General features: G+C 37.8%; 1 protein-coding gene across 2 annotated transcripts in view; it reads left to right on the top strand.

The window, feature by feature from the left end:
• Window positions 1–22,221, top strand: part of ADAMTS18 (ADAM metallopeptidase with thrombospondin type 1 motif 18) — a gene marked incomplete at both ends in the record, with an annotated part of 76,626 nt that overhangs the window by 17,001 nt on the left and 37,404 nt on the right. For both annotated transcript variants that reach the window (XM_082320835.1, XM_082320834.1), the window contains 6 exons: window positions 10,915–11,197; window positions 14,969–15,168; window positions 15,925–16,008; window positions 16,877–17,036; window positions 17,661–17,766; window positions 21,154–21,291. In XM_082320835.1, the coding sequence (XP_082176961.1) occupies window positions 10,915–11,197; window positions 14,969–15,168; window positions 15,925–16,008; window positions 16,877–17,036; window positions 17,661–17,766; window positions 21,154–21,291 (971 nt within the window). The remainder of the gene's footprint in view (window positions 1–10,914; window positions 11,198–14,968; window positions 15,169–15,924; window positions 16,009–16,876; window positions 17,037–17,660; window positions 17,767–21,153; window positions 21,292–22,221) is intronic.

The following is a 22,221-nucleotide window of genomic DNA, read 5'->3' as shown; positions in this document are numbered from 1 at the left end:
TATTTCTACTACAGAGATTTCTGTAGTTAGAAAATTGTACTGAAAATTATTTCTCATCAAACTTTCATGTAAAGTAGAAAACATTACAGCAAGGGAATTCCTAGTTATGAGCAAACCTATCAACCGTCTCAGACTCCAGTGACTGCTTATTTCTGGGTCACTTACCATGTAGTATTGTTGTTCCTTGAGTGGGGTCACATGGCAGAAGCCATCCAGTGATGTGATGAGGGACAGATCACGGGCAGGGCCATGTTTAAGGAATGTGTCTTTGAACAGGGCACTTGCCAGCACGGAGCCCTGCTGGGTGGCACGTACCTAGCTATGCTGTGACCTTCTGCGCTTAGTGCAACTGGTCTCTGGATCACAGCTCAAGCTACTGAGTGACCTCCTGAAGGCTGGGGCTGCAGCTTATAGTGAGGAAGATGGAGGCATTTTAATGGAACAACCCAACCAAGGTCAAATGTGAGCCTTCACAAGTCTCTCTTGAGCATTTAGTGGGTTGATTACAAAACCCTGCCTACAAAACTGAGAAATAAGGAACAGAGAAGCTGAATTGCTGAAGAACTGGGAGTTTAATCCAGATAACCCAGGCGCCAGCCTGACATTCTCACTCCTGGGCCATCTTTGCTTCTTGTTTTTCATTCCCTTAATGGCCTAAGCTCTTTTGTTCCCCTCACTTTCTCCTTCCCACATAGATATTTCAACATATGTATATGTCTGTGTATGTGGAATATCAGCAAAGCTGATACTTTGCTCCCTACAGAGTTCCTTGTGACCGCTCTCTCGTGTAACTAATCCATAGCAATGTATACTCCAACAAGGAAAATTAAAAGGTTGGGAATCACTGACCTAACTTCTTAGTAAGCAATACAGCTGGCAATCAGATGTAACCCAAGCTCCTCGTTATTGGAGCTGCCTGAGCTATTCATAGCAAAGTGAAATTGCTATGGGAATTGAGCTGGATTTATTTTGTTTGAATGCAAATTATCACAGGTCAGACAGGCTCAGATCTTCTGCCCCCTCAAATTCATTTGCATCAGCTCTGCCAGGCTGAAGCTTTTATCTGAGGGATCTTCGATGGGGAAAAGTGGGTATGGGTAGTGAACTGCCAACATCTACAGCATTTGCTTTGGGGCTTTGATGCAGTCAGTGTAAGTCACTCTGAAGTTAAGACCTCTGAACAGAGTGAAGCGTCTACCACCAGCTAGCCCTATGTGGTGTCCAAGTGCATTGGGTAAGTGTCTCTCTATTGGCTGCAACTTCAAAAGGGTGTCTTGTGAGGGAGAAGGAGTCTTTCAGGCTTGTCTGCCCCTCTCACGCATGATATGAAATGTTCTTCTGAAAAGTCCAGCTGCCAAAGTCCCATCATCACAGGAAAAGCTGTGTTTTCCCTAAAAAAACCCCAAGTTTGATTCTAGTACACATGATCATAAAGAGTAAAAAAAAGTCTTAAAAACTCAGTGGAGAATGGTTCAAGAAATCAGAAAGAAAATAAAACACCAAAGCCCTTTGGCATTATTTTGAAAAATCTCATAATTTATAGTGTTGTTTCCTGCAAGGCCTGATTCATGACTTTTAATGTCTGGAGTTGCATGTCTGATAGGGAGGAATGTTGCTGATCGGAAACACTCAACCAAGCATCTGTTAATGCTAAGTACCTATGGAAAAGAATTTCTAAGTACTGATTTTGGTTATCTATCATCAGTTCTTTTTTTTAAGTGGTTCATTTTCTATGTCACTATGCCCTAATCTTATTGGTTTTGCCTTTATCACAACTATAGGAGCAGAATATTCATTAAGGCGGCATGCGGTTTCCATAGAATATTAGTACATCTGAATTCCATCCACATAAAATCGATTAGCTGTTCACAAAGGAGGAGGAGAATCTTGCCAGAACATTTTCATTGCACCTAATCCTTCAAGCAGCATGAATAATTCATAGCAAACCATCCTTAGGATGAAATTCTGCCCTGTCCAAAGGCCTGTTAAAGATCTAGGCATCTTGAAGTCACATTTCAGAGATTTAAGAGGAACATAAATGGTGCTTTTATTTTGTGCTGTTACACAGAATGAGAGGACAGGGAGGGCTGCATTTTCTACGCTTCAAAATTTCCCAAGGGTAGACCTCCTTTCACACTTTAAGGATTCTCTTAAACTGTGCACTCCGTTACATGGGATGCTAGATTAGGGGACTAACTAAGGTACCTTCAGAAGTCAGTTGTTCTGTTATTTTTGATGTAGCCTAAGTAACTAATCAACTGTAAGACAGCACATGACAAATAGTAGGCTCTTTTTAGGAAAAGCGAAGCATAAATGCATTCATAAAACAATCCTGCTGCTTCCTGTTTGCTTTGTGATGGATTTCAGAACTGTCATAACTAATAAAATATCCAGATTTTATCTTAGAGTTGCAGGGATTTGCTTAAACAGGCCATACCCAAGTGCTTGTACAGCTACCAAGCCTAAATTCAAGCTGTTGGTTTTAGCTAATTGCTTTCCAGAACCATTATAGCAAGCCAAAGAGCCATACAGATAGAATCATTAATGAAGTGATCTTGAGTGCAACTTGGTAAACCTTTGGCACTTAACTTGAATATTATTAGTGTATAGTTAGTGTCATAAGGCTGTAGTTTACGTTAGTATTTTTCTTCTGTTCACTTACCATGCCTACTTCTGTTTTTTTAAAAAAAAAACAAAAAACAAAACATGAGAAATGGGGGAGCTCACGTACTGACAAGCAAGTATTTAATCTGTGGCAAAGCAATCAAATTTGTGTGAGTTCTAGAATATCTCATTACCCTGCAATAAATACCAATTTAATGCATTTAAATACCAATGTGACTGGTTCAATTACCTTAAGTGGAGGAACAAATAAGAATATTTCCTTATTTGCCATATGTTGACAGAGGATTGCATAAAGATGTTTTAAACAAGTTCAGTCAACTGCAGAAATACAAAGGCACTATTGAGAGATAACACTGTCTTTGTTCATATAGGAATAATTAAAGACATGCAATTTTGTTACCTTGTTTTAATAATTGCTGAATGTTCTGCATAGCACTTCTTTTGAGCAACCAAACAGAGTAGTCTTTCATGACTAACTCAGACTGGCAATTTAAACATCATATTCTCCTTCTGTCAGATCCTCAGATAATAAAATACTGTATTGTTAAGAACTCTTTAACATTTTATGTTTGCAAGAAACCTATATTATGTTAGAAAACAGAATAAATTGAGTTATTTTTGTGAGTCACTTAGAATCTAAAGAAAAATGTGATCTGCCGTACAATTCTCAAGTAAGAATAGGCAACCAGTGATTCTAATGCTTCTTTCAGGATAAAAATATTTTAGTGTGTATAAAGGCCATTAACTTAACCTAAACATTTGCAGTGGTACAGAGCCAGATATTCCAATCTGGTGAAAATCAGGAAAGGTCTGCTGAGGTTATTCTCATCAGCCAAGGACCCAGTCCAATAAAACATTACATTTGTACTTCCCTGACTCCGGGGTAGTTGTCAGTAACTGCCCATGTACAGACTTGATACTTTTCTGAAGGATGGGTGAATTTGTTTGGCAAACATAAAAGCTAGGGAAAAGTTTAGTCAACTTAAATTCTCTCTTTCATTTAGTGTGTTCGCATGCCTTTGTGCTGCCTGGTTTGGGATAGGATCAAAAATGAACATGCTCAGAGTTTTACTCGTGGGATTTCTGACTTCAATAATACATGTGTATTATTGGAAACCTCATGAGAGTCCATTCTCACTAGTTTCCCAGAACATTTTCTTTCCCAAATTGGTATAAACGCACTCTGGAAATACTTGCAGAGACAATATTCAGCTCAATGGGAGCTCCTGGGTGCTTAACACTCTTTAAAAGTCCGTCATTTATTTAACAACCTGTGTACGGATTTAGGGTCCAGACCTTTTGCTTTTTGTTTGAGAATCATGGATTGTGTCCCTGTCACTGTGTCTCAGAATTTTGTTTAATTTGCCCAGTGCTTCAGTAACATGGGTGCATCTGTGTGAAGTGCCCTTCTGAGGGGGACAGAAACAGCATATGAAGGCGAAATACGCCTCAGCTCTGTTAGCTGCTGCTGTCCCCTTTGCAGTTACCACCCAGAAAAGGGGCTGTAGGTCATAGCAGAGAGGGAATGAACTTCTTTAATTACCATGATTTACTGCCATTGGTTTGGCTGTTTGCTCATGATGCTTCCCAAGGGTAAAGATATCTTTCACCTCAGCAACACTCTGCAATTCGGCTCCTTCTTTCTGCTTTGCCAGATATGTTGCTTGTCATTTTTTCAACCTAATTTCACATCTTAATTTGCTCATTTTGATTATATTTTCCAGAGCATTGACATTTTGACCCTAACCTGAGAGGTGCTCAATAACCCATCTCTCAAAAAGTCAGTTAGTGATATCAGGTATCTACAATTCCAGGTCAAGCTGTACTATACTGCTGGGTATAATTCTTGGAAGTAGTTTTGCTTATGACTGTAGTAAGGTTATAGTCTCGCATATTTTTCAGACTACCAACTTAACCCATCCCAAGAGGTGAGTCTACTTCATTACACATTCTCTAAAGAAACAATAATTTATTTAGACTGCTTACATGATGCAGGATTGCTTTGAACAGCCTTGTACTAGTATTAGCTGAATATCCTTGCTTTGGAGGAAAGAGGAATACGTAAGATGAATGTTGGCAAACTTAACAGGACTTTATTCTTCCTGGGATTCCTTGGCATGTGTGAGAAAACTGTATCTTTCCCCTGTTTTCAAGGCTTGACCCAAAACCCATTCTGAACTGCTGGCACTTTTCCTGCTGTCTTGACAAGATTTTGTATCAGGCTGCTGGTATATGCACGGGGGACTGCCATCTCCACATGGGTTTCTCCGAGTATGCATTTGAAACGGATCTGAAATCACTGTCGCTGTTCTCCAAGCTACTGGCCATGAACTAGATGTTACAAAATACCATGTAGACACATAAGTGTTATGCTATGCTTGAGCTAATAACCCAGTCTCTTAGCAGCTTCATTGCTTCTAGTTTGAGCTGGCTTGCCACCAGCTGCCTTGGAGCATGTGCAGAATGAATGGAGGGCTGAGCGCAAACGTGAAAATCATTTCTATACTTTGTGAAGGGACTACCATTATCCACGTATAAAACCTGAGGGAAGGTCCTTGTCTTCCCATTGGTCTGTGGTAGAATCTGAGCAGAGGTACAGGAGTTATGGGGAGACCTCTCCCTTCTTCTAGCACATGGTGCAGTATGTTGGTATTTGAAAATTGACATCTGCCCGATACTAGAGGCCAGTCGAGGCCCAAGGGCAACTTCTGGCTGTTTTCAGGTAGCTCTAAGTTGTGTGAATAGCTTCATGTTCTCTGGATTTCCATTGTACTTCTTTCTGCTTCTAAGATGCTCATTATTCCAGTATGGAAAACGGTCTGGCAGACAAAACCCACAGGTGGGACATCTGAACTAGGGGAGTCTCTCCTCCAGCAAGGGAATTCTTTGGTGGCAGAGATAGGTCTTTTGTGTTTCCTTTGTGGTGCCAAAGTCCCAGAGACAGCAGAGCATCAGGGCAGAAAATAAGAGTTTGAAGTTTGACTTTGATTGAAATAAACCGTAGCTAAGATCATTTAATGAGTTTTCACTGCAACGTGAATGAGAAAAGACTCCAATATGCTGTGACATGAGATGGTCCCAACAATGCTGTGATGTGAATACTAGATATATAGGCATCTTTGACTTCAGATAATTTTAAATAACCAGCAAGCATAGTTCTTAGGTCATCTGATCTTCTTATTCTTTATATTTCAAGGAAGTTCTTAATTTACGTTTTTATTTGTTTTAAGTAGAACTAAAAACTGTACTTTATGTCTCTGTACTTTATGTGTTGTAACTTGTTAAGATGTGTTTGAGTCAACGATTTGTGTTTTTTAGGAGCTGGACAGTTGGGAAATAACACAACAGAAGTCTTGGATCAATGTCCACTGAAGTCTGTGGAAAGCTTTATGCCAATTTCAGTTGGCTTTTTGTCAAGTCTTTTAAAACTTAGAATGAATATTTGGAACTATTTTAATGGGTGTGAAACTACATTTAACTCTTCCTTTTGAGAGATTTTTCATCTTGAATACATGCACACTCATCTCATGGTATAGACTTAATTGGTTTCTTTAGCCATTGTTTTAGCTGCTCTCAGTTTAGACACAGTGGTTTTTTTAAATCTAATTTTGTGTATATGCTCATAACACTGAATAAAGCATTCTGGATTTAAGTAGTATTCCTTAGACAAGACATACAAACTTTTTAGCACTTTATTTAGTTGAGATACTCCTGTCTTCGTGCAAACTGTAATTTAACTTTGCGTCAATCAGTATTAGGTAGTTATGCTTAGCAGAGACATTGCAGTTCATTTATTCATATGTTTTAATTCTCAGTTTCATTTCATTATGCTTCTTACCTCATTATTTGCATCTGGTTTATGAAACTCCTGTAACTTTAATATGCATATGGCCAAGCTGTTGCCTTTAATTTAATTAGCATGTAATGAAAATGCCTTGTATGCAGAGAACCCACAGCCATGAGGCTCTTCTAGTCTAGGGCAAGGGTTTGTCTACTATCATCTCAGAACTTACCTCTGTTAAATTATAGGCAAGAAATACAAGTTCTGAAAATCCTTCACTCACTGTCACTGCTGTGTTTTTTATAGAGGGTCTGTTTTTTGGAGATGCTGAAACCTCAAAATGAGTTAGGTTTACAGGCTGGGAAGCTGCCAAAGGCTTCACTCAGAGTCTAAGAACACAGGGGGAGACAAATGGGAGCAGCCTTTGTGCTGTTCCAGTAAGAGGCCAATGAGGCCTGTTAGAAACAGATATGTTAGCGTGTGACTCTCAAAACTGTTCCATGTGGGTCTAAAAGGAGTGGAAGATTTACCTGGTTTTGTATAACTAAGATGAACTTTCAGTGGTTTAAAAAATTCTCCTTATTTTTCAGTTTATAATCTAACTTCAATTAAAAAAAACCTTGAAGCAGATATTTTATTATAGTTTCTGCTGTCCAAATTTCATTTTGAGATTCTTCCTCCTTTTGAAATACACCAAGAAAACAGAACAAGTACCTTACCTTGGTGATAACACCCTGATACTGAGGAATTTCACAAAGACGTATTGGATCTGAAAAGTCCTTTAGCCCAGAGCTAAGCAAACATTTCATAACAAATAACAAGTGGGAGGAATGCTGCCTTCTCATCTCTTCTCAACTTTTCTGCAAACAAACTGCAAGTTCCTCTAATTTATTGATTCAGAATTATTTGCTAACCACGCAGATCAACGTATGTCTTTCCATTTACTTTCCAATGGCATGGAATATCCCTTACAGAAGGATAGCAAATATGTGTTGTGAGGGAAGAACAAGAGAACAGCAAATTCCAACTGAGCAATCTCTTGGGTTTTCCTTCCCACCATGTTCTCACAATTGCTGCTATTATTAGTGATAGCCACAGTGGGAGAGAGAGGGAATAGACAGGAGTCCCTGGTCTTTTTCATGCTGTGTTGTCTAGACTTAGTAAGAATGTTAGATTTTGTCATCCTGCTTCGTCTCATGGTGTTATAATTGCAGAAAATCTGAAATAAAAATGGAGTTTTGACCTATCCGACCCTCTCCTTGTTGGGTCCCAAACCCATCAAAGTTAATGGAAAGATACTGAGTTCTGATTCAAGGAAAGTCACATGTATACTTAAAGCTATGCTGGCAATAGGAAACCTAACGCATAAATTTCCATGGCAGTTTTGACAGTATTTGTTCATCTACTGAAGTATTTGAGCTGGATAAACATATTGCATCTAACTCTCAATTAGAGAGACGTTTCATGTATTTGTAGAAAGAATTCCCAGAAACACTTTTTTTTTTTTTTTTTTTTTTAACACTTACACTGCCCAGGAATACAGACTAGCCAAAATCTGGCCTTCAAGAAACTGGGATTCCTTGGCAGTGTAAAGTTAGAAAAGATGATTCTATGCTAGTATCGTGCCTCTGTGCTCTGGCATTTCTCAGCTGGCATATTTTCCAGCCAACATGACCATAGCCGCAGGCCACTTTGCTTTACTTAAGGCTAGAATTCAAGAACCTGCAAGGAAAGTATCTGGCAGTTATTGCCCAATTGCACCCTTTGCAGCGATCCAGAGGACTGCGTCTCTTTCAGAAGCCAGGTCAGCATTCTCAGCATTACTTTGGAATTACCAAAGAGATTATTTTAATATGAATCCTTAAAACCATCCCATACCTGGAAGAAATGGAAAATGGCCTGTGATTGAATGAATGTCCAGGCTGCTCTGTGGCACTTCCCCTTCTTGACAACTTCATAAAACTAGATGTTATCAAAAAAGAAGGTATCTTCCATTCACACAACATTTTTCAATTTGGAGGGTGTGTCTGATGTAAAACCCAAAGGAAAGAAGTCTCATTGGAGATTTAGGGTCATTTCTGCTGGGAAAAAAAGTGAATACATTTGTAAGGCTCTCAGTCAGTTACAACCTATGTAAAGGTGCAGCAATATACATGCAGTACAGGGCCCAGAATTCAGTTTGCTTTCCACTCACCCCCAGAGTTCTCAATCCACCATTATGATGTTAAAAATAGAAATTACATTTGGGGCTGAAACTTCGTGTACATCAGGGACAGTTTCTTACAGGAAAATGTAGAAACCCCTTTGTTCCATATGGTTTGAATCATTTACAAAATGAATCCTACAGGAATAATTTCAGATGTGGAAACCTTTAAAATGGGGAAATAAAAACCAGATTCACTACATTTCTGTTTTCCAGCTGGAAAAAAAAAAAAAATCATTTAGAAGTGCCCAGTTATCAGTGGCCTCTAGTAGATAAAGGTTGCTTCTCAAAACCACTTTTAAATTGTGTGATGACACACATCATAAGGATTAAAATATTAGTCTTCTTCCCTACAGGAAAGTACTTTGTTATGACCTAATGTGATCTGACATTTGAAATATGCCAACTTATTGCGGTGAGCAGGCAAGTTAAATTCTTGTCAATTATTTAAACCCTGTCTCTTATTGACAGAGGCAATTTTAACCTTCATTTAGAATGTTAAGTAGATACGGGCTGAGGTACGTAATTATGAATTCATGCTGAAGAAAGGAGAGGGGGCAAATTGTTAATCCGAATATCATCTATGTTTGTTTTCATATTATTTTTCTGGAGGCAATTAGACCCTCCCAGTTCATAATACGGAATCTTTTCTATTGTCAAAATTAGGATCACAGTGTGATTTTATGAGTGCTATTATTAGGCCCCTGTGAAAGATGCTTATATTGGGGAGTACTGCGAAGATACCTTTGATGTGGAAAGACAGAAGTGAATTTCCATGAAAAGGGCATAATGTATGACTATAGGCTGTTGAGGACCTGCGTATCTCTGATGATAAATCTTTTCAGCTGGAATAGACTTAAAATCAATTCTAGCATTAACTTAGTAAATAGTTAAAGCTGTGAAGATTTCATATGTAACTTTCTATTTTCACTTGCTTTTCATTTTCTGTTGAGTTTTCCTCATGGGAAACAGTTCTGAAAGCGCAGAAAAATCCACAAATCCTTAAGAAATACAATGCTTACATTAGGCACTCAAACTGCTCTCCTTCTGATACCCTTGGCATTCTGGTCCTAGGAGGTTAGGCTGAAGAAAAGCACCCATTTCAGAAGGGAATAGGTGATACATGTCTCACATGTGCACTGTCAAAGAATACTTTTGGAGGAAGGAGGTGGAATCATGATCTGGGAGGACTTAAGATGTTGGGCAAGATGGTTAGCAATTGACATTTGTTTGTCTGCACATATTTTTCTGAAGCATAAGAGATATGTAGTCCTCATGGGATGTCAATTTTGGCAGGAGGGTGTTGGCACATGGTAGAGCCTCACTGATCCAAAGCAAAAATCTGTATCTAGTATTACGTATATAATGTAATAGAATTACCTGATGAAACAACTTCTTGGTTTTTGACTTGGTAAAAATGAGTGTTTATTACAACATGTTTTACAAAACCAAGAAATGAAATAAAATCATAACTGATTAATGAGCTGCATGGAAATACTTCCTCAGTGCCACCCACATTTCCCTGGCCCTGATCCTGGAAACACTTCATCACATGTGCAGTTTTATGCACAGATACTATGTGAAAAATACAATGTAGTTTTCCCATACTTACTTCTGTCTTTCAGGGATCCAAGAAGGAAAACAATCAGATACTTGCTTTCACTGGTCAGTTTTCTCTTGTAGGAGGGCATAAATTTTAAATTGCCTTCATGATGATTAAATTGCGGGGAGCTGATTACTGAATGATAGTACTAAAATGTTCAGATGCTTCAACTTTGTGCTGCCGTACCATGATGTGCTTTTGTTTCTCCTTAGAGTAACCTTAAGTCTGGGATTCCTGTCTGGTAATACCTTGTTCCGAAAAAAACCTGAATCTTAATTAAAATATTTTGTTTTACTAATGTATGCATTTATTAGAAGTTGCATTTTCCAGAAGCATTTTCTTTTTATGTGAGACTGTATATCCTGTACACAAGCACACATACAAACAAATCTGTACTGTGAAGAATGGATTAATATTGCATATGAAATAATTCATGGTACTGTGTGAAAGTGCTGTGCTGCCAGTCCCACAACATTCTTGTTTTGTGTGTTACCAAATGTGAAACTTGGGCATCTCCAAAGTGAAACAATGCATACTTTAATTGGGAAGACTATCTAGTTTATCTCTTGAGTAAACCTAATTTAGAGGAGCACATTTCAATCTGTCTCGGCTTTGAAGGGAAATCACTTTAAGAGCTAGCATGTTCCAGCTGTGAACCTTGACAGTCTTTTCTCTAATTTGTGGTGGTGTTTCTTTTTTTAGTCAGGTTTGATAAGGACACGGAAGATCGAGTTCCTTATATCTCCATTACCTCAGCAGCTAGCACAGGAGCACAACTACACATCACCTGCTGGACACCATCCTCATGTGTTATATAAACGAACTGCGGAAGAGAAGGTGCACCGGTACACAGTAGAGTCCAATCCCAAATACTTTTCTTTTGGCCATCACAGAATTCACACTTCCCACAAGTATCATGCTCAAGCGAATGGTTACCACCATGGAAGGTTTCAAAAGCAACATTTTTGTGGACGTCGCAAGAAATGTATGTAAGGAAACTTTCTGTCCTTGTTTGAGATAGTGGCTCCTAGAGACTGTATGGTGATTCTGAGGTGTGGTTCATAGTCACCTTTGTGATGGAGGCATAATATTTTTGAATTATACATTTCTAAAGTGAAATAGATCTGAGAAATTTGATTATTCCTTTAAATTGATGTCATAGTCTGTTTTATTAAGCCATCAGAATCACTGTTTAATTTTCTTATTCTCTACCTAGATTACAAGATCCCTTGCCTGATTTTTTTTGACATTGATATAGCTTTCAGTAAGCAATTCTGTTTTAGATTGCTGCTTTTGCACAGTGATGGATGCCAAGTCCCTTAACTCCTCTCTGTTAGTTTGGGGATATATAACTAATTAGCCTTGAAAATGGAGAAAAAGTCTTCCAAATCATTAATTTCTGAGAGGACAGAGAACAAATCTTTCAGAACTCACCATTTGATAATGAAATTTTCGGCAACTGAGATCTTCAAAAAGAACCTCCCATGTAAATTGTTTAAATAAGATTTTGGAGCCACGTCTTAAAAAACATATTGGAATATATTACCCTGCCAAGGTCTATTCTGAGTCCTTCATTAGGCCCTCAAATTGCAGAACATTTTAGAGCCCCCTTGGACCCTATATCTGTACTTACAGGATTCAGTTGATTCTTTTTGAAAGCTGAGCTGCTTCTGAGCTGAGTTTCTTAATGAGAGTCTCCAGGACTGCACACAGTATTGAAAACATTGTCTCAGTCCAATTACATTCTTCCAACTTCCTACTAGAGTTCTGAGAAAGGGAACACGTTCCTTTTCCAAAAGGCGTGTAAGGAAGAAAGAGAAAACAAATAGAAGGGAAGGAATGAGAAAGGAGGTAGTGGAAAAGGTGGCTGTCTGAGACTGAGGCCTATTTGAGGCCTGAAAACTGCTTATTAAAAATTGACTGCTTCTTCAAAACCCTTCTGCCTAGATTTGAAAGCTAGACCTCAAATGCCAGATCCACAAGCCTATGATTCAACCTGTAACCATTTGCATTCTGATGCAGTTCAAAACTACCTCATTAGATACTCCCTTTCCCTCCTGTCTGGTTTTCCTGCTGCCTGCTTCAGAGCAGAGGGTAATGGTGCTAAGTTAGCTCATCTGCTCTACAGCGTTTTATTTTATTTGCATTGTCCACTGTGGTCTTCCAGCTTATTTACTGTGCCCCTGTGACTGCTTGTCCAAATTCAGAATTATTCATGTCCTCTTGAGCTCTTACATGGTGCTTATGCCTATAATAAATGAGTGTATTTTGAACAGTGTATTTTCATAACCTCCTGGGATGTGAGAAGATATTATCATTATTCCTGTCTTTATAAGTGGGACTCACAGACACAGAAAAGGTCAAAAGTAACCATTGCTTCTGGGTACCAAATCAATAAACTGAGTTTTTTCTTTAAAATACTTGACAAAATATATGCTCCTGTAATTGTATATCTGTATCTATATATTCAATAATTTCAGTTGCAACTGTAAGTTCTTAGCTGCGTATTCAAGCTGAGTTTATGTTACGTGAAGAACATGCAATTAGCATCCAACTGTGACGAGTTTAGTGTAAGTGATTTACCCGTCATTGCTTAGGAACTTGGTGTCAGCCGCACTGTTAGAATCCGATTAAGCAAGATTGCATTTAATTACCTTAACCATGAAACTCTTTCTTTTCACATCCTGCAGTCTTTCACTTCACGCAGTACATACCTGTAACCTTCTGAGAGAAAGGAAGGAGGAGTTCTGAAAAATAACAACCTATTTCCATACCCAGCCTTGGTTAATCTATAGAACAAGTCGATCTCGTGGTCACTGAATGAATGCAGTACTACAGATAAAATCACATGTGATCGTTTAATTGAGTAGGGGCAAATGTAGGATGTAGAATTAAAACATATCACTCTGGTAAAGGCAACATCCCTTCGATGAGCACTTGGAGCTTTTTTCTTCTTCTTTGTTTCTCTGTTTTTGGTTGGTTGGTTGGTTTTAGGGTTTTTTTTTTAGTTTTTACATTGTTTTCGTGGTCTTGTTCTGAGCTCTGGAGTCCTATCAGTTTGAAATTTTCAGCAAAATCCAGTCTGGTCACCTGGAATAGAAAATTCCAGCTTGAATGAACAAAGGCATTGAGAATGCAGTCTTACGGAAGGCAGTCCTTTACTATTAACACTGCCTAGTCAAGGTTAATTTATTGTAACCTAAGAATGAACCCAAGCTTGCTGAACAGTAAGAGGGAAGAGCACACTGCCCCTTTTAGTGTCATAAAAGTAGCTTGTCCCACTCACCATCTGTTAAAATTTCATGTGTTGGCAATTTGTAAGAACTACAGAAGCCAGTTAATCATCTTTCAAACTCTTCTTCACAATCTAAATGTTTTTAGATTGTGAGAATTGACTGGACTATAGTTAGTAAATCATGCTTGAAACATTGCTGCTGCTTAGGTATTATTAGTAGCAGTGAAGTTAATTCAAGAGCAAAACTCCACTGCTCATGGATTTATGAGGCAAATGCCTTGAAGTTGTATTGCCTTCAAAATAGTGCGTGGAACCTGATGTGCCTTGAACTCAATGCTTCACTCTTGGGTGAGGCATGTCTTCGTGTTTTGACGTGCTTCCAGAAGAGAAAAGTTCTTTGAGCTTGTAAAGGACAATTGTTTATAATGAGCAATACCTTTTAAAATCTTACTAGCACAGTCACTTGCAATGTTAAATATAGTTCAGAGTGACTTAGTTCTTGAAAGCAGACCACTGTTGTGCATTCTGTGGTACCCTTGATTTCCCAGGTTGGCATGGCAGGAAGCAGCGTCTGTTTTAGCTCTGTTGTTGGAATAGTTTTCTGATGAGGCACCGGCAGGACTTTTTTAATTACCTGAGGCTCCCTCACTTGTGTCATGTTACATCCCGTGTCAAAAAAAAATCCTGTTGTTATCCCAATAGCATGTTACAGTGGCCTTTGAGTTAATTCTTGATGCAAAGGCAGTGTAGGTTTACGCAAAAGAAGTTATGAATAACAGGAGCATTATAGCATGTAGGATACAGATTTCTTTTCCCATTCTCTGGCACTCTGAAGAAATGGGGTAGAGACCATTCTCTAACCGTGCCATTGACCATGCTACACGAGCACAGAGGGAAAAAGTGCACCCTGGCATTGGGGTGTGTGGGCTGGATGTGCATATCTTGTTGTCAAGCCCTCTTTGCTCTTGCCTGACGTTTCCCTATACTAAATAAATATGTTCCCAGCAGGAATAACCTCAGTGGCAAATTCATGTAGAAGGCTAATGTCAATCACAATAGCAGGCTGGCAGGAATCTTACTTGTGGTGTGTGTCTGCTTTCTGTACTGACGGTGGACATCTGTTGTGGAAAGGAGTTTTTTACCAACTGCTATGTAAGTAGTATATGCCAAACACCTCAGGAAGTTATCAAAAGGAAGGAAAAATGTAGATATTCTGTTAAAAATTCTGTCTGTATTTTTTGCCACAGATGCTACCATTTTATTAGATTAATTCCTTATTTTAAACTGCTTATTGCATATGAATGTGGTTCTCCTGTTTCCTTCTCTCCCTGTAGCCATCCTTGCCTCAGGAATGAATCTTTTTTTTTTTTTTTAATAAATATACAAGAACTTAGCCATAAGTATTAAATCACATGCTGTAGAAATAATCTAAGGCTCTAAACCTGTGATAATTCATTTTCTGATGAAACTGTTCATGGGTGATCTGAACCCTTTCCAAAATTCAGTTTTATTTCCTTTTAGATGCACCTAAGCCACCCACAGAAGAGACATACATTCGCTCGGATGAATACAGGACTTCTCCAAGGTTCAAAAGATCATCTGTGAAAATTCAGAAAAATGGAAGTCTAAATGTTGAAACCCTTGTTGTGGCAGATAAAAAAATGTTGGAGAAACATGGCAAGGAAAACGTAACAACGTACATCTTAACAGTTATGAATATGGTAAGATGTGGTGTAACTGAAGTATGTTTTTCCTGGGGAATATTGTTATGTCAGAGTAGGATCTTTCATTAGACAAATAGTGATACCAAAAAGAGCAGGGACACCTTACACAAGCCTTTCTTCAGGCCTCATCTAATGTATTACTTATGTCAAAAAGCTCTTGAAAAATACATGCCTAGATTATCGCAGCTCTGGCAACAGTACTGTAGGGTTAAAAAAAAAAAAAAAAAAAAAGGAAAATATTTAAAATACTAAATTTTAAGATACTTCTTGTGTAGTACAAAAAAGGCAGGTACTCTGAAATTGAAACTTTCATTTCTTTTAGTATCATGAAGCTTAGTCTGTTTTATCTGATGTCTCTTCTTGAAACAAAAATTTATTTGAGAAAGCACAAATTTATTTTGAGAAAAATAATATAATTTAACTAGAAATATGTTTTCCTTTGTGGCTTTGCTCTTTAGTTTTGTACTACAAAACTTGAACTTGAACTTTGAACTTGATTACGCTTGATCCAGGAGACCAAGGACAGAACAAAGCACATTGAAATCAATAGAAGGTTTTCAAATTTTTTGAATAAGTGGAGTGGTTTGAGGCATAATTCTTCTGGGTTAAGCTCTTTTGGATTAATCCTACAAGGTATATAACTCCACTAATTTGTATTGAAAATTGAAGCCCAATGTAATAACTCAATACATATGTTTAGTCTATTAAAAAAAATACATGTAGATGATATTTCCTTTTCAATAATCTTCGCAGGTCTCCAGTCTGTTTAAAGATGGAACAATTGGAAGTGATATAAACATTATCGTTGTGAGCCTTCTTCTTTTGGAACAAGAGCCTGTAAGTTGTGTCAGAATTTTTGTGTGGTATACTTCATTTGCTGCTGTTCACAGGGAGCATTGGGTGTTCCCACAGTATGTACATGAGCTTTCATTAGAGGTTTCTTAAGACATAAAGCATGAGAAGATTAAAATCACAAAAACCTCCAAAATCACACTTTCTGCATTTCACTGCTTCTTAGTTTTTGATACTAAAATCTTTGTTTCATATAAATGTTCTTTAGAAACATTGAAATGCTTCCAGTAAGATAAAACTTAACAATTTCCAGCATTTTCTTGAAGAGTAATGGCTGGAATGAGAAATCTACTTAAGAAGTACTTAAATGAATAAAGAGATTTAGAACTGGGCTTTCCAGGATGTGATGATCAGAAGAGGGAAGGAGTCAAAAGTCCCAAACTGAAGATAGCATGTAACAAAAGGTGGGAGTGGAGCCAATTCTTTTGTCAAGGGTGCTGAGACAAAAGAAGACAAAATCTCTTTTGATGAAAAGAAATTTGTGATGGGTTGATCTACTTGGATAATACATTTCCTCCACAGAAATCTCTGAACATTTTAATCACAAGGTTGAAAATGGTTTAGTGTTCAGCTTTATCAGGAATCAAATGTATTTGTACACCGTAATTCCAACCACTGACTTTGAAAAGATCTATGTGTCTGGGGAGAGATGCAGTTTTATTTTACAATTGTAACAGAGTCACTCATCAGCTGAATCAGTCATCACAGACAGTTAACATGGGAATACAGAAGTTTATGTAGAACAAATATGAAAAAGTAATTCCCTTTTCCCTAACCAACTCTTATTCTTTCAATCACCTTTCTCAAGTACTGATGGAAGCACCTTATTTCTGTGTCTGTGAAATACCCACAGGGTGGATTACTGATTAACCACCATGCGGACCAGTCACTGAACAGCTTTTGTCAATGGCAATCTGCTCTGGTTGGGAAGAATGGAAAGCGCCATGACCATGCCATCTTGCTTACGGGTTTTGATATCTGCTCTTGGAAAAATGAGCCTTGTGATACTTTAGGTATGGTATGAAAACACATTCTGAGAAACTCCTGGGTGTCAACAGCAGCGTCTTGATTGATAGCGACTGAAATGTTTTAAAATAAAAAGTCCATTTTTACACATAATGTTAGCTTTCTTGAAGAGGAAAGAACAGTATTGTTTTTACATATTTGTCTTTGAGGTACCTAGAAGAAAAAGAGTATTACTGGTATCATTGACGCAGAAAAATTGGTAAAATAGGCTATCTAAAGACATCCTGTTGGATTGTCACCTCTTCAAGGAATATTTTTGATTTTGAGAATATTTCTGAGCCACTCTGATGTTTTTTTTTTTTCTTTTGTTACTACTTGCCCTTTTTGAATGGGATTCCTCCCTAATTTTGGAGCAGTGAAGGCATAAGGGGGAAAAATAATCTTTACAAGTAAAGTGTATTTTGGGAGGTTACGTTTGAATTATACTTCTTATACAAGAGTCCCTTTATTGTCAAATAAAAGTCTGCTGTAATTCTTTCATGATAAACCTGATGAAGTAGATAACCATCTTCATGCATCACAACAGACTGGCTTTTTAGGACCAGTGCAGATGATGTATGTATTTGGAATAATGTAGAGGAACAAGCTATTCTACTGCTTCCTTCTTTCAGGATTTGCACCTATCAGCGGCATGTGCAGCAAATATCGTAGTTGCACCATTAATGAAGATACAGGCCTTGGACTGGCTTTTACAATTGCTCATGAATCTGGACACAAGTAAGTTTCATGAGTCTCACATGATCCTTCTATAAATAAATATGTAAGTGAATGGAAACATAGCACCAGTTTATATAAATCAATTAAATATGGATGGATCATTTATAGAGAGCTATATAATGATTAGAATATATAGAGCATCTAGTTAGTGCATTGGCCTTATTAAATATCATCTCTTCAGCAACCACAGAAATAACCACTGCGCAATTTTGATCGATTTTGGTGCCATAGGCGGAGGGACCTTATTCTGATACAGGTACCTCACAACTGTTTCTAATTTGATGGGAAGCTATAGGCAATTTTAGGCCAAACAGAGTCAAGATTCTTCACTCAGAGGTGTGTCCTTTAGCATGAAATGGTGAATCAGCTGCCCAGGGTGCTTTCCTTTTATTTTTATTTTTTGACATTTTATATATTCCAAGTGATAACCAGAACAAACAGTAAAAGCTGACAACAATAATCTACAAGCTTCCCACACTGCTACCATGTTCTGGTAGACAAATTGCTTTTAGTATCAGTGTGGTTGCTCCAAAAAGAGAAAGGACACTGCAGCTTACAGTATGGAGAAGTGATCTCTCAGAGTCTCTTAGATGTCCCTTTCCCAGAAGACCCGGTGTTTCATAGGATCTGGGAGCCATTCATTCCATTCAACCTGTCCTTCTTTGTTCTCTCTACCTATTTAATGCATGATTTGGCCCAAACCAACCTTTGTGGTGGTTTCTGCCTTTCTCTATCTATATCCACTGGATTTCCATTTGATTTCTATTGTAATAAGACTGTAATTTTCCTAAGCATCTGCTGTCTCTCAAACAAAATCAGTAATAATCTTCCATGGACCTTCAGCTATTCTCTGAATTGTTGAATTAAATCTAAAGAAGAATATTAGGTTTTGCTCTCCTATTGTTTTCCCAAATAATTTTTAATTTTGTTTTCACAACTTTTTGCATGGTTTTGATTTTCAGTTTTAGCATAGCTCAAGCTGGAGTCTGTCTAACCACTGGCAGTATAGAAGCATAGTTTCTCTATGTGGTACAAACCTGAAATCAAGGGTCAGATAAAACATGGGCGTAGGATCTTTATTTTGTGCAGCAACATTACTGCACAGAATATCTTTGAAAAGCAGTGGTACTGTATTCTGCTGTTTGGTCAAGGCATGAATCCTTCTGATTCTGCATGACTGAATCAGGACTATTTAGTTTTCATTGTACAAATATGCTCTACAGTATATACTATGACCTAATGTCTACATGAGTGACCCTTTCACAGATTTCTGTACATCTGAAGGAAAACAAGGAATTAAAGAATAATCCAGCTACCAGTGAAGCCTGTGGGAATTGTGCCAATGCTTTTAATGGGACCAAATATGTAAAATACATATTGTTTGATCCTCCTGTCACACTAATGCAATTTCACTGACCTCAGTACATTTTTAATGCCCTTCAATTGGTATTAGGAGAGAATCAGGCCCATAGCTTATTTTTCAAGAATTATCTCCTTTAGTCTGTTAATGTCCTTCCTTCCTTCCGGTATATTTTCATATTTGCTTTGAGAGATTACGCTTGGAAATTTTTTAATGTTGTTTTGTTTTTTTTTTTTTTCTTTTTCACCACTGAACTTTGATTCTTATATTATTCAGCCTTTCTTTGGTACAGTTCCATACTCCTGTATAATAAAATGCATCTTATCTCCTAGAAAAAGTCTGCCCCAGATGCAAAATGTCTTTATTATCATTTGTTTGTGTTCATGTTCCTGAGACTACCTAGTATGTAATGTAAGACAACAGAATTCAGTCTCTGTGATACAGAGGTTCCTGGAAGAAAAAAAAAACTGTGACAGCTATGGAGGTGCTGAGGTCCACTGTGAATATATTAACCTAAGGATTTCATAGTAGGAGAGTATTGTATACTGTATAGATCACAGTCTGTGATCCACTGAGTAGCTTACACATTTTAATGGTTTTCTTCAAGTAGTTTGTGTTTTTGCCTGAAAGCTTAACAATTCCTTCAGAAGTTCAGAGCCCATTGTGTCAGTGGGTGTATAAACTGTGGATTCTTTGCCTGCAATGCATGTGAACAAAGCTAATATTTTATAAATGATTCTAAAATACTAGCTCAGTTGGGACTTTTTTTGTCCATTTATAGAAGGAGCCATATATTTTAGCAAGTTTGGAGCCTCAGCTGGTGGCAACACATGCAGTAATTCTGATGAGCCTGCAATGATTTATAACAGTAGAGTCCAGTAAATCAGATATTCCCTGCACGTGCACAGATTACATTCATAAAGTGGCCAATGTACTACAATGGTGAAGTAACAGATTATGAAATTTCTATTCAAAACACATTGAAATTCACAGATGTCCTGAACAGTGAGTAACTATAAAACAGTGAAAGGAAAAAAACCTGAAAATTAGCTTTATTATAACCATAAGCTCCACATAATTTATCATTTTTAACATGGTTTTTATTATTGCTTATTATTCTTTATATTATCCTAACACCTCTCCTAGTGAAAGCAGGGCCTCATGATGCTGCAGACTGAGCAAAGCACCCAATAAGAGGCAGTATTCCCACTAAACGATACAGTCTAGACAAAGTTAGTGACAGTGTATAACAAAGGCGAGGAAAAGAAAGTGATTCGCCTGAGATAATATAGCAAGTTAGTGACCAAAATTAGTAAAAGAATCATATTTTTATATTTATACTTTGTATTCTATTTATTCAATCCCACTTCTTTTGCTACAGATTGAATGCAGCTATGCAGTTCTTCCCTTCTATTAGGAGGACAGTTATGAGTTATATTGTATTCTTACAGCTGTGTAACACTGGTATTTCCCTGGATTCTGATCTCTACACCATTGATGTTAACAGACATTATCACTAGGCAAAGAAAGGCTCAGACTGCATGCATGTTTTAAGCTGATAGATTTATAGGCAAGTACAGGTGTGACTGAACATAAGATCCGCTACTTCTATCCATCTCACCACAAAACATTTCTCCTTCAGGAAAGAGAAATGGTTAAACTGTAAATCTTCTGACACAGTCTGAAGGTCTGGTACGTATGTGCCAGTGTCCTATCATTAGCTCACATTGCAGAGCTCCTGTGCATCACAGTATGGGTCTTCCTTGAAACTTGACTATCTTTTTCTCATTAGACAAGTGTATTATGACAATAAAATTTGAATGCTATTAATTGGAGCTTGTTTCATACTAATCGTCATTTGTATGGTGCATGTGTTTTCATCCCTTTGGAATGAAAGGGATGAATTCCACATTCCCTGTGGAGTTCAAGCATAGAACTGTTACCCAGAAAGTATTTCTTCTGCCCCAAGTTGTGTCTTGCTTCTGATTAATCTAGATTTTCACTCTCATGCCTGGTTCTCTTTTCAGCTTTGGTATGATTCATGATGGAGAAGGAAATCCTTGTAGAAAAGCTGAGGGTAATATTATGTCTCCCACACTCACAGGAAACAATGGAGTGTTTTCTTGGTCTGTATGCAGCAGGCAGTATCTCAACAAATTTCTCAGGTAGGTCAGATGTAAATCTGGGCCGGTGCCAGGGAATGTATCTTTAGTAACTGGGCTTGAACTCTTGAACAGACATAAAAATTACTTAAGTGTGAAATTCACCTCTTTTAAAATGTGCTCAAACCCATGTACTATTTGAGCCCACACACTTGGACTTACGAAGCGTATAGGTGGTATGGCATATAAGTGTTTTTGTCCTGCCTCATTTCAAAAGAATGAATTTCACCCTCCATGAATATCCTGCAGTAATGACTGGCATATCATTCTTTCCCAGGCACTCCTGTCAGCAGCTACATTTATTAGAGAATTAGTAGGACGTGAACACAAAAGAGGGCAGACACAGTGGTACCAAAGTCATTACAAAATGTAAATTAACATTAGTGGCCTTTCTCACTGGAGTTTCTCTCTTGGTCTAGCTCATGTCATGAGTAAAGACATTTTACATTTTTCATATACTGTTTCTGGGGGAAAAAAAAGGAAAAAGAGAAAGATGCCAATTATTTCTCCAGCACGTTGGCATTACTCAGTGATGCTTTTAAAGGAACTGTTTTTCAGTCAATGTTTAATGTCATCAGAATTGCAGTTCTTTCCTGTACAACTTTTCTTTTTACTTTGTCATACATGGGTAGACTATACATGATTACTAAAAAAATGTGTAAGTGGTACTAAGACTCAGATCCAATACAGGTGTTTTAGCTGTTAATTCCTTAGAGTGAGAATCACACACCTAGATAGTTCTGTGGATCTGATCCTTGAATTCCAAGTTAGTGTCTTAGAGTAGCAGCCAGGAGTTCTGGGGACTTTTTTCTGCTGCAATGATGCAACATGTTCTAAGTACACAAGCCCTCCAACATGCAGTGTGGTCCGAGAGACTTAGGCTTGGAAGAGAAAGCCAGCATAGAGTGACCTTCTGCATACATGGGTTCTCAA

The sequence above is a fragment of the Platalea leucorodia genome, assembly GCF_965183815.1.
Source record: "Platalea leucorodia genome assembly, chromosome: 8".
NCBI lineage: Eukaryota > Metazoa > Chordata > Aves > Pelecaniformes > Threskiornithidae > Platalea > Platalea leucorodia.
Note: the sequence above shows the minus strand (reverse complement) of the source record. Positions and strands in the feature narration are given on the sequence as shown.